Source organism: Elgaria multicarinata, chromosome 15 (assembly GCF_023053635.1).
Source record: "Elgaria multicarinata webbii isolate HBS135686 ecotype San Diego chromosome 15, rElgMul1.1.pri, whole genome shotgun sequence".
NCBI classification, from domain to species: Eukaryota; Metazoa; Chordata; class Lepidosauria; order Squamata; family Anguidae; genus Elgaria; species Elgaria multicarinata.
Genome location: NC_086185.1, coordinates 2,658,542 through 2,674,273, shown reverse-complemented (window position 1 = coordinate 2,674,273; position 15,732 = coordinate 2,658,542). Strand labels below are relative to the sequence as shown.

The 15,732-nt window shown below is 44.6% G+C and overlaps 1 protein-coding gene across 1 annotated transcript in view; it reads left to right on the top strand.

Moving 5' to 3' along the window:
- The window catches only part of AFF2 (ALF transcription elongation factor 2), a 392,460-nt gene that overhangs the window by 365,394 nt on the left and 11,334 nt on the right, over positions 1-15,732 (top strand). Inside the window, exons 14-19 of the mRNA XM_063141604.1 lie at positions 102-238; positions 3,351-3,414; positions 6,810-6,946; positions 12,839-12,910; positions 13,999-14,092; positions 15,533-15,582. Coding sequence (XP_062997674.1) covers positions 102-238; positions 3,351-3,414; positions 6,810-6,946; positions 12,839-12,910; positions 13,999-14,092; positions 15,533-15,582 — 554 coding nt within the window. The remainder of the gene's footprint in view (positions 1-101; positions 239-3,350; positions 3,415-6,809; positions 6,947-12,838; positions 12,911-13,998; positions 14,093-15,532; positions 15,583-15,732) is intronic.

The following is a 15,732-nucleotide window of genomic DNA, read 5'->3' as shown; positions in this document are numbered from 1 at the left end:
CCTGGGTTTTAATTTCAAGACACACAGACTTGCCTTATGTGACATATGAAGGTATTATTAGCCTGAAAGCTGAAGCTGCTAATTAAAATCACTTTCCGCAGGAGGAAGAAGCCCGCAGCCGCCCCCCGAACTCACTGCTCGACACCAGCCATCTCGACAGCGACATCTGGCCCACCGCCCCTGCCTTCGCCAATGGGAATCCTGAGCCAAGGAGACCGAAAATAACGTTTGATGACATGTAGGTAGCAAGACCAAACACACACGGCCGTTTCCTCTTCAGGCTTTAAATTGCCGAGGCCCCGTGGCTGTCTGGATTTCATTAGAAGGGCTTTCAGGGCTGGCATCAAAGGTGGGCTCGGCTGGACACCTGCCAACAGCAGCCCACGGACAAGAGTCTCTTGGAGATGCCGCACCTCTCTAACCTTGCAGCCTGCGTGTTTACTGGTCTATGTATTTATTGTGGCCCACCGAAGAGGAGGAGGGGGAGGAAGAGGCGACTCCTCTGCCTCCGTGCTCACTGTGGTAGTGAGGAGGAGGGGGAGGAACAGGCGCTTATGATAATGGTGGAGAGAAAATAGACTCGCTAAGGAGGGGGCCATTGAGAGTGCCTTGCACAAACCATCTCTGGCCCAATCCAGTGGTAATGAAATGCTGTCTTAGGCAGAGTCAGATCCAAGGCCACTCCACACTTCATAGCACAGACTCAGATTGATTGATTGATTGATTGATTGATTGCACTTCTATACCGCTCCCATAGCCAGGGCTCTCTGGGCGGTTTACAGAAATTCTAAAATTAAGATAAAAATGAGTATACAAAATTTAAAATTCTAAAACACAGAGCATACACACATAAAGCATTAAAAACCGTTTAAAAAAACTAAACATGAGGGTGATTAAGATATGCCGCCATATGCCTAGGCAAAGAGGAAAGTCTTAACCTGGCGCCAGAAAGATAGCAGCGTTGGTGCCAGGTGAGCGTTGTCAGGGAGATCATTCCATAGTCTGGGGGCCACCACCGAAAAGGCCCTGTCCCTCATTGCCACACTCCGAGCCTCTCTCGGAGTAGGCACCCGGAGGAGGACCTTAGATGTTGAACGTAGTGACCGGGTGTATTCACGTTGGGAGAGGCGTTCCGTCAGGTATTGTGGTCCCAAGCCGTGTAAGGCTTTATAGGTCAAAACCAGCACCTTGAATTGGGCTTCGAAACATACAGGCAGCCAGTGCAAGCGGACCAGAGCAGGTGTTATATGGTCAAACCTTCTGGTTCCCGAAATCAATCTGGCCGCTGCATTTTGCACGAGTTGAAGCAGAGATTCCTCTCTAAACAGCCACATGCCCCCCCAGGGGTGTCTACCTACCTTACAGTCACGGGGAGTTTTACTGCAGGAAACCGCACTGCAGGAAGCCGCATCTGCCGCGTAGCGTGTGGAGCCCCCTCGGTTGGTCCGTCTCGCTCAGCGTTGTCTCTTCTGCCTGGCAGCGGCTCCACGGTGGCTCAAGGCCAAACTAGGCATGGTGCAAATTGCAAGAATGTATTTAGGGTGCCCGAGTTTGTACAGTTGCAAAGGGAGTTTTTAGGGTTGCAAATAAGATCAGGACTGCAGTGGACAGGGTTAATCCTTCCCGCCCCGTCCCCCATTCTGAGATTCCAGTGAAAATCCCCCCGGAGGAACACCCCAATTGGGGTGAGTAGAACTTCCCTCCATGGGTTAATAGCAGCTTCAGGAAGGAATCATTCTCATCAGGGCTACAGCATTGGGGGGGGGGGGCAGAGGTTAAACCCCTTCCCCATGTGCCAGGGTCCAACTCCTTCCCCCCTTTCCTAGCAGCTGGAAGACTGAGACTCGCTAATCGCATTCATGCAATTCCTCTGTCCCTTGGTCGGGGGTCTTCCCCAGCCCAGCAACTTGAGAACCTTTTAATGAAGGGCTGCACGATCTCAGGCCAGGAGACCAAATGTGCCCCACCTGGGGTCCAGATCCGGCCTCTGGAGAGGGAGTTCCCCGAAGGCCCCACCCCCTTTTCCCTGACTGCCTGTGTTTATGTGGTTCCCAACGTCTGTGCAGTTTTTGCCTTATTCTAAAAGACTGAGATGCCTCTCTGAAGAGCTTTGGGGCATTTGGGCCCTGCCTTTGGCCCCGCCCACCACAGCGATCACAGCTTTTTCAACATGCAGTCCAGCCCTCGGACAGGAAAAAGTCCATCACGCCTGTTTTAACGGAAGCAGCAGCCTGCTTCCTAAAATGCAGGCCCTGCCACTGAGCCGTGGCCTTTCCCCTCCGTTATGCATGCATTTAAGGTTTTAGCTTGGCCCTAATCTTGGACTGGGCAGGCCTTTTTCTCTTTCTCTCATCATTGGTAATCAAGCAGGTTTATTTGGTTGATGACTGTTGTGTTCAGATGAACATTGCTGGCTGTTTCTCTTTTCTAGATATAGATATATAGATGCATAATTTTACATTTTAGGTTTTCTAATGGGTCCTTGTTCTGGTTAAGCACTTTGAATTGCTTCTGTTTTCCTCTGGCTCAGCAAAGTTTGATAGGTTCCCTTTGGGCTTCCGGATTCTACCATGAGCCATTTTTCAGCCAGCAGCTTTGCACTGATAAGTCTGAAAGAAGCAAAAAAACACAAATAAATGGGTGTCGTTTGTCTTGGAATCCATTCAGTGCTTTTAATCAGATATTTCACAAACCATGGCTCTTTGCAGACATAATTATTAACCATGGTTTATCTTCCTTAGCATTGGTTAAGCATTACACCTAAATACCTGAACCATGATTAAGAATTGGCGGCAAACCACAAAGGGGAATCATTGACTAAACCATAGTTTGTGTTAACCATGGTTAAGCTTTACATCTGCACTGAGCAAGCTATGGTAATTGGAATTCGATCACGTCTTGAGTCTCTCTGATGTCTCAGGGTCCCATCGATGTCTCCCCATATGAACCCTCTGAGAGATAGGACCTACTTCAAGACACCAAACCATGGTTTCACTGTACGTTTGGATTCTTAATCAAGAACCAGTGTGGTGTAGTGGTTAGAGTATCACACTTGGATAAGGGAAACCCAGGTTTAAGTCCCTAAAAAGCTATGAACCTTGCTGTGTAATCTTTGGCCAGTCACCCGCCCCCAGCCTAACCTACCTCACACATTGTTGGGGAAGAAAGTAGGAGAGGAAAGCCATATACACTAGCCTGAGCTCCTTGGAAGAAGGTCTGGAAGTTAAAAAATGGTTTCTGGAGCGACGGCTAAGAAGGCAACGAGCCAAGGTAAGCGTTATGAGGAAACTAAAATCTCATCAGTTGCCGCTCCTGCTTTCTTCTTATTGTTCTTGCTCTTGTTTCTTTAGGCTTCACAACGCAGATTACTACATGCAAGAGGCCAAAAAGCTAAAGCACAAAGCAGATGCCCTGGTAGGTGTCCAAGCTGCATTTTCCTGTGCCTGGCTTGGTCAGTTTATTCAGCGCTGCGGTGCAGCTTGCAAGAAGGTATCAGGATAAGCCAGAGGGCCGCTTCTAATTTGCATGCCTTATTAAAGTGTGCAATTAATTACACTAATTATTGGCATGCAGCGCCATTAATTAGCAGGATCTGCACATCGTTTGCAGTAATGCAGAGTGTTCCCAGATATGTCTTCTGGCCAAGGGACAACAGTCAGAAAGTTCCAAGTTGGATTTACCCACAAGCCAGCAAAATGTTGATTTGTTGGGACAGGCAGAATGGAGAAACGGCCCCTAGACCCCTGCAACCCCGTGAGCTTGGTAAGGCAGGTTTCATGCCATGGATCATAGCCTATTTAGCCTGACCAGCAGCACTCGGTACAGGTAACTAAATGCAAATTCAGACTTGTGAAAATGCACAAACTTCCCCCAAATGTGTAAACACACACCCAAAAAATGTGCATTGTTATGCTTTAGGCTATGGGGGAAATGTGAATTTTTGGTGTTTTTAAATTTTACTTATTTTTCTACAACTAAATTTGCGTACAATTCCAGAAAGTTTTAAAAAAATGGCCTGCAAGTCCAAGCAGTCTGTGTGACTCAGGAAAAGTCACCACTCTGCTGCAGAATCTTTGGGTCAAATGCATAGAAATCTGAAATTTGATCCATTGGCGGATTTCTCCAACATTTATTCATTTATTTATTTATTTAAAACATTTATATCCCGCCCTATATCAAACAGATCTCAGGGCAGCGTACAGATAAAAGCATACAGTATAAAACGGTAAATATACACAGCTAAAAACAAATTAAACTATCCCTAGTTACAGGTTCCAGGGAGTCTGCATTGCGTGCTGAAGGCTCCAATTTCAATCCCTGGCATCTCCAGGTAGGTCTTCGAAACCCTAGAGAGCCACTGCCAGTCAGTGCCAGCAATACTGAGTCAGATGGACCAATGGTCTGACTCTGTATAAGGCAGCTTCCTACATCCCTACATTTATGAGTGAGGACACTGCCTTCTTCCAGGCCAGAGTACTTTGTCATTCTAGCCCAATACCATTGACACTTGACTGGCAGCCACTCCCCAGGGCTCCAGGCGGGAGTCTTACCCAGAAGTGCCAGGGACTGAACGTGGGCCCTTCTGCATGCAGGGCAGGTGCTCCACCACTGAGCGATCGTCCCTCCCTGAACTAGGAGTCGTCCCTCTTAACGTGCCTGATCCAAGATGGAGGCATGAGCTGATTGCGGACGCCTGGCTCAGGAGAGCTCACGCTCATTACGGATGCTATCCATCGAGACGGCTTGCAGAAGCAGGCTGTCAACACCTCCCATGGCTGATTGACCTTTAAAGGAATGTGCACATCATAAAGGCACTGCTCCGCTGCCTACTCTCTGCTGGCAAATATTTACAGGCACCGGCTCACGGCTGGCGGCACATGCCGTGTCTCCCCACCCCACCCACCCCGCGTCCCTTCCTCCCGCCACTGCCTGATTCACTTGACATGTCAACGAGTCTTCCATCTCGTTACCTTTTTCTGTGCCTGGAAGAATTCAGGGTGCTTCTCAGGCAGCACTAACGCAGAAAGGCACCACGCGTCGCATCGCTGCCTGCAGGCAGGCTTTTCCTGTCACGTGTTGTTTGATGCCCCCTGTGCTTCTCCTAGAAGGCCGAGGCAGGTGCTGTTTGACAATGTGACGCAGCATTGTATGACCGCAACAGATCACCTCTGTATCCTTCTTTACAAGGGACATCCCTAATTTTGGCCCTGTTTTTACACCATCTCTGATTATTCCTGCACAGGATTATTCCTTGTCACGTGCTCTCACTTTCTCCTGGATTTGCCTACACTTTGGCCAGATCTACACTAAGCAGGATGTGACACTTTGAACATGGTTTGAAAACTGTACGTGACGCGTGTCCTGGGCCCCAACAGTTGTCACTACCATTATGAACCGTTTTGAAGCAGTGGTGTAGATCCTGCCCCTGTTATCTTACATCTGCTATAGGACCTTGCAGAGAAGGGGGTTTGCCCAGCCATTTTTCTCACACGCTGCCAAACTAGATGGCTTGTTCAGTGCATCTTTGCACCTGCACGGATTCTTTTCTTCAGCACAAATTGCTTTGGTGGGTGGAATAAGGGACTGGTAATTGACAGTATTGGATCAGGGGCTGAAATTGATCCTTTTTCTCCCCTGCTCTTCTGACATTGCTATTTGTGTTGGCTGGAAATCCCACAACTTAGTTTTTGGTTGTTTTAAGAGAAAAAAATCTACATCTTAGATGCAAAGGCACATTTTACATCCTGTCTGGTTTGGCCCTTAGTACCAAGATGCACCAGAGAAGGAGGCAGGCGCACGGATGAGGTTCAAAGGCACTTTTTTGTTCTGGGCTCAGGGAGCAACAAGCTGCCCTTTAAAGACATTTGAAGTGAGGGGTGTCAAGCCTTTTTAGCCTCAGGGCTAAATTCCATTTCAGAGAAGCTCCCAGGGGTCACGTTCCAGTGGTAGGCGGGGCCAGGGACAAAAGAGGTGGAGCTAAAAGGCAAAGGAGCAGGAGCCAAATTACCAAACATACCAGCATATTTTAGCCGCTTTTTTAAGTCGTCCTTAGCATAGGGAGGATACAGATGTTCATCTAGGTAGATCCACATCAGCTGCACACATGGTTAACCTTTGCTGGATTGGATTGTAAGACTGCAAGAGCTGGCAGTCCTTGGCTTTATACATTTATTTTTGTATACTGCTCTGTATCTAAAATAGATTCTGGAGCAGTGAACATAAAAATAAAAAAGTAAGAAGATTAAAAGATTAAAACAACATATTAGAATAGTTCACTTTAAAACAAAATATCAATAACAGTGATGGTTGGTCAGTTAAGCAATGCTTCCTGGAACAGGACTGTTTTCGGGAGGTGCCAGAAGCAGCACAGTGTTGGCACCTGCCTGAACTCCAGGGGCAGAGAATGCCAAAGAAAAGGGGCCACCACGCTAAAGGCTCTTCACCTGGTGGATTCCAAACGGGCCATAGGTCGATGTGGAACCACCAGGAGCAGGCCCTCCAATGACTTCAGTGATCAAGCAGGAGGGTCAGGGAAAAGGCGCTCTCTCAGATATCCTGGTCCTATGATATTTAGGACTTCGTACACTAGTACTAGAACTTTAAACCTGCCTCGGTAGTTAATAGCCAGCCGGTGCAGTTCCCTCAGCAAAGGAGTTACATGCAGGAAAAGGGCACCTCCTGACAACAGCCGAGCTTAGTACTTTTATAATGTTTTATTGGTCTAGTATTAATGGCCCTTTGACTGTATACTGATCTTTAAGTCAAAACTGGAGCATTATCTTGAATTTGTTCCTTCTTTATTTCTTCAGCTGGAAAAGTTTGGCAAAGCCGTGAATTATGCTGATGCTGCCCTTTCCTTCATTGAGTGTGGGAACGCTATGGAGCGCGATCCATTAGAAGCAAAATCTCCATACACCATGTACTCCGAGACTGTGGAACTCATCAGGTTAATGTCTTTTCTGTGATCATTTTTGTAATCTCATTTCACTCATAATTAGAACTTGCTACGTTTTTTAAAAGTATCATTTCGACCTCATTAATGATCAGTCCAAGGCATCTTCATCTCAGAAGTCATCATAATTAGTTCTTCTTGCCATTTTTTTAATGTCACAGAAAATTTATAATTGATGGACACTGCTCTTATAAATTAGCCCTGTTAGAGGTTATAATGTGTGTGTTATATAATTTGCAATATTCATAAAATTAAAATTGAAATGTAGTGGGTGGAAGTAAAGCATAGTAATTTCGCCATTTGGCAACGACGCTTGTCTTTTAAAAGGGATAGTTTTATCTTTCCATTGAGATCTCAGTTATAAATCCTGTTTTCCAGAGCTTTATAGTGTGGCTGTAAAAAATTGTTCCAGGATGAAATTTGGCACATACATTTGTAGCTTGTGAGCACCCATTTTTGCATATATATATCCACAAAATACAAACAAGTAAATTCAGCTTGCATTCTACAAGCATTAGGCTCACATCTGTTTACTTACCACATTTATGTATTTTCTAGCTGCTACAGGTTTCAGTTTTTACAGTTGCTGTTTCATGGAAGGAAAAATGGTTGGGAGGGGAGGCTTTCTACTCTTTTGTACATTTTTGGTGCCTTTTTCTTATTTGAAAGGGCTTCTTCAGCATGTGATTCCAGGCAATCAGTGTTGATGTTTCTAGTCAATCAGGGATCACATAGTGAATGGGATGGCGCCACAGCATCATGTAGCCAATCGTAATCGACACAGTAACAAACAAAGCAAATGAGGTAAAAGAAAAAAATACCCCTGTTGCCCAAAGAAACAGGTCCGTGCTCCCTATCCTGACACGTTGCACTGGTAGTTACATTGCCTGCAGTGCAAAATGTGTGTGGAACTACTCTAGTCATGCATAATTAGGAACAAATTTGGGTGTGGAGGAAGGAATATTTATATAATAAGTCCACCATTTTGGCTCAGCATTACTAGAAATCACCTGATGGTCATTTGAACATGTGGCTATTAACTAAACTCCTAGAGCCTAGTATTTGCTTTTATGTCTGGTTCTGCTTGCTTCACAGTGATCAGTTCTTTTCTCCATTTTGAGCTAAACTTTCAAAATGCCCTATTTTCAGGATTTTTTAGGAAACAGTGTTTTGATTGTGTGTGTGTGTGTGTGTGTGTGTGTGTGTGTGCATGCGTGTGCCCATCTGCACAGGCACGTGCCAAAATTCAGAATCCTAGACCTTGTAGAGAAATATCCTTATTTTAAGAAGAGTTTGCAGAATCCTTTCTCCCAATGGATGGAAACCACAGTCTTTGTCTAAATTCAAACTTGACGGATAAAAATAGTTCTATTGATCATTATTCCCAGCTCTATTTAAGGATTGGTAAATATGAGAGATTCATGACGTTGCTGGAGTTATTAATAGGCGCTGCCCTAGAGCCATTTTCAGTTTAATTTGCTTTGCTGGAACGGAACTCATGTCATATGCGCAACCTTTCTTAATAAAAGCTGAAACATGAAAGGTATAAAGCCTTTGTCATCCATTTACTAATGTACCTATTGATTGATTTCAAATATTGCTAGCCCGCCTTTCTATAACATTCAAGGCAGCTCACAATATAATTTAGAAACCGTTATATATGATAAGCTATATAAAAAATATAACCACTAGTACGAATGGTCAAGCAGGAGCTTCTGCTGCCAGCTCTCCAATTCCCCTCCCTTCACCTGTACCGAGATACTTTTGGCTCTCCAAACGTTGCTATCTACAACTCTTTTCTTCCCTGATCATTGGCGATACTGGCTGGGGCTCATAGGATAGTGTAGCATAGTAACATCTGGAGGGCCGTAGGTTTCCCATCACTGACCTTTAAGAACAGGTGGACCTTACCAGGGGTGCACTGGTAAACCACTAGAGGGAGGAACACACTGATTGCTTGGTTAGAAATCCATTTATCTGGGCCACCACATTTTAAGTGGACTCTTTGCAAAGGACTATAAACTGAATTTCCAGTTCTAGTTTGGAAACCATCATTTGTTGGTTTCATCACAGTACCATCATTTGACCTATCTGGAAGTAACAACAAACCAGGGTAATAGGGAATGTATGAGTCCTTTGCATCTCAAACCAGGGTAGTAGGGATCATGTGTCCCCTCTGCATGTTTTAGCCATGCAAAGCGCTGAGGGTTCAGAGTTGTTTCTTAACCCTCTGATCCATTTCTTTACCTGCTTGCTGGCATCTGAATACAAAAACTGGTCCCATTGTGAAGTATTACCTTTGACTTGGTAAGGAAGTTCTATTTACGGTATTATACCTGTGATGGCCATTCACACATGCAAGCTATGACTTGATGTTGTAGCCATCAAATGCATGTGTCAGCACAAATCTACAAAATGGAGCAAGGAGCACGCCCCGTGTGAACCCACTGCTACAATGTTCAGGATGTTACCTTAGCGACATAGATTTTTAACATGAAAGAATGCAGTGCAGGAGTCTACCAAGATGCATCAATAAAGAAATAGTACACGCTTTGCATTATGAATGAGTATTTGTTTACATAGCAGAAATGTACCGGATTTGAAAAGAAGCTGTTATCTTTGGGGAAATAATATGCCTTGTAAATATTTCAGAATGTGTATTTGCATGCAGCTCTGGTTTAAACAGAAAGGAGAGACTACAAAGGATGGTTGCCGTGCAGCAGAACAATCATATGTAACGTTAAAGCAGAACTAAACCAGACCTATCAGTTGGATGAGGCCAAGATCTGATGGCACCATGGAGCCTTCCCTTTACTCTGGTGGCCCTAAATTCTAACACTGTTGCTTATACGGTGTTGCAATTTATCATTTTTATAGTACCCTAAGTGTGCATCTGCCTTTACAGAGTGCCGTAAGCAAAAGACAAGGTCTCTGCTCCATGCAGCTTGCAGTATAAATTTAGACCCAGTTGGAGGAAACCACAGGGAGGGTAATGAAAGATCTGAATTGCTTCCTTTTATTGCCCTTGCATTTTATTTAGGGTGGTTAGGATGAAAGGAGTTAAGCCAGACACTTCATGGAAAAAGCAGGATTTGAGCTAGGCTCTCACAAGGAACAATGTAGGTGTTCTAGGAGGATGCTGTAGGAGGGAGTTCAGGTATAGGGGACAGTTCAGCAGTGGTGATCTCTGAGTATACAAACCTTCCTCTCACATTAGCTACTATTCAGAGGCAGCCATGAAAAATAGCGATGCCTCATGTGGGCCTGTTATGCAGTGGATATCTTTTGAGAAACGTGGTTCCGGACTGTCCCGTACCTTTGAGAAAATGTACACAGTCCAGGTGAGGGTAACCACCTTTGTCCCATTGATCCCTGCTGGAGAAATGTGAGCGTTCCCTTACACTCCCCCATCTATGGGATTTAAAATCTGCTTAACAATGAGCCAAACTAGCCACGATAGTGGCAGGCACATTTCTTTAAATTAAGGGGGAACCAAATGTTCCCTTAAGATTTCAAGCCAGGCATTCTCTTAAGCGAATGTTTGGTTAGAAACCAGGGCCCTGTTTTCTTCTTTTCCCTTTCTCAACTTTATGCATGATTGGGGCAGCCCACATTTTAAACAACCATTGGTACCAATGGAGGCTTCTTAAAAGCCTTGATGCAATGGGGGAAGGGCACAGCATTGAACCTTCCCTCCCAGCAGTGACACACCTACACCCAGAAAAGGCTCACCATGCCTCATTGCAGCAGGGGAAGGAGTCAGGGGAATCTGACTGGAGACAAGCCAACCAAGAAGCTAGCAAGCTGGGTGGGGACCTCAAGCAGCCCGTATCCGGCCCGGGGCCTGGAGGTTCCCCATCCCTGTTTTAGAGGGAGATGGGGGCCAGTTGCCTTCACAGCTAATTTCACTCTTTGTCTGGCTCATGCTCTGTATGTTGTGTTTATCCCAGAGCTGGCCCAGGCCGCCCAAGTGAGTGGTGTCCCTTATCTCCTTTCGTTGTGCACGCTTCTAGCAGGCCTTTGTTTTTATCCGTTTTGCTAATTATAGCTCTTCAGAAGCTTGGATGCACGCAAATGACATTGATTTGTGAGAATGAGCGATGCCTCGCAGTGACTCAGGATGCCAGAAATATGGCTGCCAGCGCTGTTTAGACTAATTGTATCTTTAAATCCCTTCCCTTTAAGACTCCACATCCTCGACGGATACAAATCTTTGTTGTTTGGCCTGAGCCACCAAGTATGACAGGAGCAATCATCAAGTGCTTGAGAGAGAGAGAGGGAGAGAGAGGGAAAGGGAGGGAAGGAGGGAGGCGCTGAACTAAGAGGGTCCCATATATAAAGCGCATAATGCCAATGATTACAGGGGCGGCGATGCCCTGATGTAGCAAGAGCAATGCAGTCCTCCCGCACTTCATTACTCCCTTGTAAATGAGGTTGCCCGGATACCTTAAAACTTTCTTACGCAACACTGAACTCTATTACTTATTCTAACACAAGTACCTGTGAAATTGTATTAAGGTGCAGAACAATGGTTTTTATATAATGATTTGATTTTCAGAAGGCTAAATGTGTGGAAGGTGGAGGCGGGGAGGTGCCGCATTCCTCGGAGAAGTGCCGATGGAGGGGAGAGAAGGAAGGGAATTGTCCTACTCTTTTATCATCCAGAAGGGAGAGGAAGGCTGGCACAGAAAGAGGCCTGTAGCACAGTGGCAGAGGTCATGCATGGCCCGGAGAAGCTTGAGAACACACATGCCTAGGGCCTAGAGGTTTGCAGGCACAGCCCCCAACACCTCCCACTGAAAAGATCTCAGGGAGAAAGTCTCGGAGACGTCTTTGCTGAGGCCCTAAAGAGCCACCGCTGGTCACAGCAGAAAAGGCTGGGCAAGACGGACGCTGTGCTACCTCCCGTCTCAGTGGCAGCGGCGCTCCTGGCCTGCGTGTGGGTTTCCCGTGAGCCTGTGCTTGGCCACTGTGGGAACGGGATGCTGGACTAGACAGACGTTTCGGCACGGCTCTTATGTCCTTTTGTCTGGCTCAATATAAGGCAGGTTCGGGTATTCATAAAGCTTCGTAAATGAATAGATATTCGTCACCAAAGGAGGGTCACATAGGCTGGCCAGGTGTCCTCTTTTGTAGAGGCCACTCCGCTATTTGAAAGATTGCTAGCAGACCACGCTCTGGTTGGAGATGTCCTCTATTTGAAGGGCTGTGCTGTCCAATTTATTTTATTCATTCTATTATTTTATTTATTACATTCTAATCCACCCAATAACTGATGTCCTCTGGGCAGATTACCAACAGTTACAAAAGAACAATACAAGTACTTGAGAGAACAAAATGCAGCATAATGCCAAAGAAGAAACAGCCCAGGATTTGAGAAAACAGCCATAACAACCTAGAACCGGCCCCTGATACCTTTTAAGAATTTTATCGTAATGTTGATGGCATTATTGTTATTTGTCTTATGTGATATTACATTTTATCAATTGTTTTAGTTTTCTTTTTACTTCGTTGGGAGCCAAATGCTGCAAGGCAGGATACAAATGCTGCAAATAAAATTAAAATAATAAAATAAATATGTTTATATAAAAATAATTCCCAGTGGCATTTGCCCGGTTTGTAATTGTCGATTGCACCGCTAAGGAAGCCATTTTGCCCAAGGTTTGTCGTTGTTGTTAAATCATTGTTTTATGTACCACATTTTTACTATTGTATTCAGAGCAGCCTACTGCATAAGGATAAAAGACAGTACAATAGGATAATTCATTCCATCGTATATGTGTTAAGACACAGTGATATTTAAATGTTACCAATTTTCCTTCAAACGCCATTGTTAACGCCCATCTTTCCCTCTCTCCACCTCTGCCTTTACATCTCTCTCCGAAGGTATGCAATGAGACTCAAGAACTTCACCGGCTCTTCAGCCACAGAACGAGACAAGAAACTGGCAGTTTTATGGTGAGTTGCCTTCCCCAATTCTAAAGGGTTTAAGCAACAAGGGAGAGGGCCTTCTCTGTGGTGGCCCCCCACTTGTGGAATGATCTCCCCGATAAGGCCCACCTAGCGCCAGCACTGTTATCTTTTCAGTGCTAGGTCAAGACTTTTCTTTGCTCCCAGGCATTTAACAGCACATGTCTTTGGCCTGGCTGAGAGTTTAAAAATTGTTTTAAATGATAGCTGTTCTTATATTTTTTATGGCTTTAAATTTTGTATATTGGTTTTTAATGTCCAGTCTTTTAATCTTTGTAAACCGCCCAGAGAGCTTCAGCTATGGGGCGGTATATAAATGCTAATAAGAAGAAGAAGAAGAAGAAGAAGAAGAAGAAGAAGAAGAAGAAGAAATAATCCAGGGGTCAGCATCATCGGACACTGGAATTTAGCTGTGAAGCTCCCTGGGTGACCCAATTACTCTCCCTCATCCTAACCTACCTAACAAGGTGGCTGTGAAGATAAAAGCCGGAGGACTCTTCCAAGGCCTTCACTGTAACACGGTGTATGTTGTGTTTTAGTCTAGTGTACACCCCTCCAAAACAACTCTCAGAGTGGCGCAGTTTATAAATTCTATAATAAATATAAAAATATTAGCAACGTAAGAAATAAGCAGTGCACATGATCCAGCCAAAGTCATGTGTTTTTAATTGCCATTTATTTAACTCAAAGAGTTAAGCATGTGCTTAAGTCTTTCCCACAGAAATCAATGGGCCATGAGGCTGGTGCACATAGGGCTTTTCAGGCCTTCTCAACCATGATTTTGAAGCCGGTTGCAACGATTAAGTGGGAGCCGTGGTAATGTCTGTGCTGAGGCACTGGCCAGCCATGGTAAAGGTAGCTGGCAGTTTGCTGCAGAAAGGGAAGGACCATGGAAAAGTAGCTCATGATTCCACAGCGCACTTCTATCTCTGTGGGGAGTTGATCATGGCTTACAAACAGCACTGAACTTTAGGTCTCCGCCAATTGAAAATGGTGCTTAACGTTGACTGGATTGTGCCAGCAGTTTGCCATCTCATTAAGCAGAAGTAACGTGGTTCTTTTTCTCCGAATGATAGCTACCGATGCTTATCCCTTCTCTACCTGAGAATGTTTAAACTAAAGAAGGACCACGCTATGAAGTACTCCAGATCTCTGATGGAATACTTTAAGGTACCACCATTTGAATGTTTTTCTCTGTAGAATGATGTGCATTCTCCTCCTCCACATGCCACCCAGACAACACCCCTGAATCGTAAACCACCATTTCATCTTGGCTTGTTTCAACAAACTATAGTCTAAAATTTAGGCTGACAAGGATTCTCTCCCAGTTGGAATGTAACAATAAACTCAGGTTAGTTTAGAGCACAATAGTTCTGATTTCACCCTCATGGCTGTGGAAGAGGAAGAGAGAGGAAGAGGGAATGCAAGCCAGCAGGTCACTTGTGCTAATCCATGTAGTGCTCAAGTATGGTTTAGTGTTACATTCAAAATGGGCTGCTGTCATTGTCAAGTCCTTTTATTCTAGTATTTTCCATGTCGTCCTTGATGGGGTTTTTCACACCTGAGTTGCCGTGGGCCCCAAGCCCTTTGCTGAAAACTCAGTTGCCTCACTGGCCTATCTTGTCTGGACTACCGAATAATATTGATGCCCCTCCCAGCTGCTTTCTTTTAAAATGTTTGGCTTCTGCCTCTTTAGTTAATTGTGAGACCTTGGCTGAATGAGACTTCCTTCTGAATAATCATTATAGTACGATCTTTTCTAAGGGCACAACATTGGCAGGTTTTTATGGGGAATATGGTTCTATATTATGCCATGCAGAACTGCCGTTTTAATTCCACTTCCAGCCTGATTGCAGAAATCCAGTGTCTCAGTACAGTGGAGGCTGGTGGCTCTGAATCCAGGTTTCAATCAGAACCAGTCAGAATTCTAAAAGAGCTGTCCAAGGTGCGAATTCTGTCTGGTTCTGATGCAACCACTGTCGATACTCATAGTATATCTTGAATCCCCTGGAGCATCAGTTTCATCTAGATTTTTAAAATTATCTATGGCTTGGATATTCACTGTAACCTCTACATACACAAACACAGACATTTGCATCTTAAACTGAGAAAGCCAGGCTTTTCCAATATAAGCAAAATGCACTACAACCTTCAGTACAAATGTGCAAGTATTTTCAATGATGAGGAGCAATTTCCCCTCATTTCAAGTTATCATCCTCAGGTTTTGTGTCCTGATGAAAAGTTTGCTGATTCTCCCACACGGTGAAAAGCACCTTTTGCAGAAGGAATTTTAGATAAGGATAATTAAACCACTTCTTCATGAAAGGTGCCTGATTTATTCTGGAGTTCTGGTATATTGCGTCTTTCATTGACTTTTATACTCCTGGTTAGAGCCCGCTAATTATCCAACCTGTGTTTCTTTTTTCTCCTTTTAGTTTAGGGATTATTATGCTGGCATGGTTCTATATATAATGTTCTGCTTTGCCACTTAAATAGGAAATGCCTTGTCTTGCAGTGATCAATATTAATGCAATTTAAATCTTCCTTTGTGTCTGCTGCTGAGTGAACAAAGGGCGATCTCTTTATTCCCAATCTTGGTTCTTCTTACAGAATTCATCCAAAGTTTCACAGGCCCCATCCCCTTGGGGAGGCAACGGAAAGTAAGTATTCCTTGTCCATGGAAATGAGCAGTTAAATGGGAGGTGGGAGCAGGGCTTCTTTGTTGATGAAGATAAGTTGTTATATTATGGTTAAATGTTCCATGAGTTACAGTCTGACAAGCAGAACAAGAAAAAAGGCTCATGTGGATT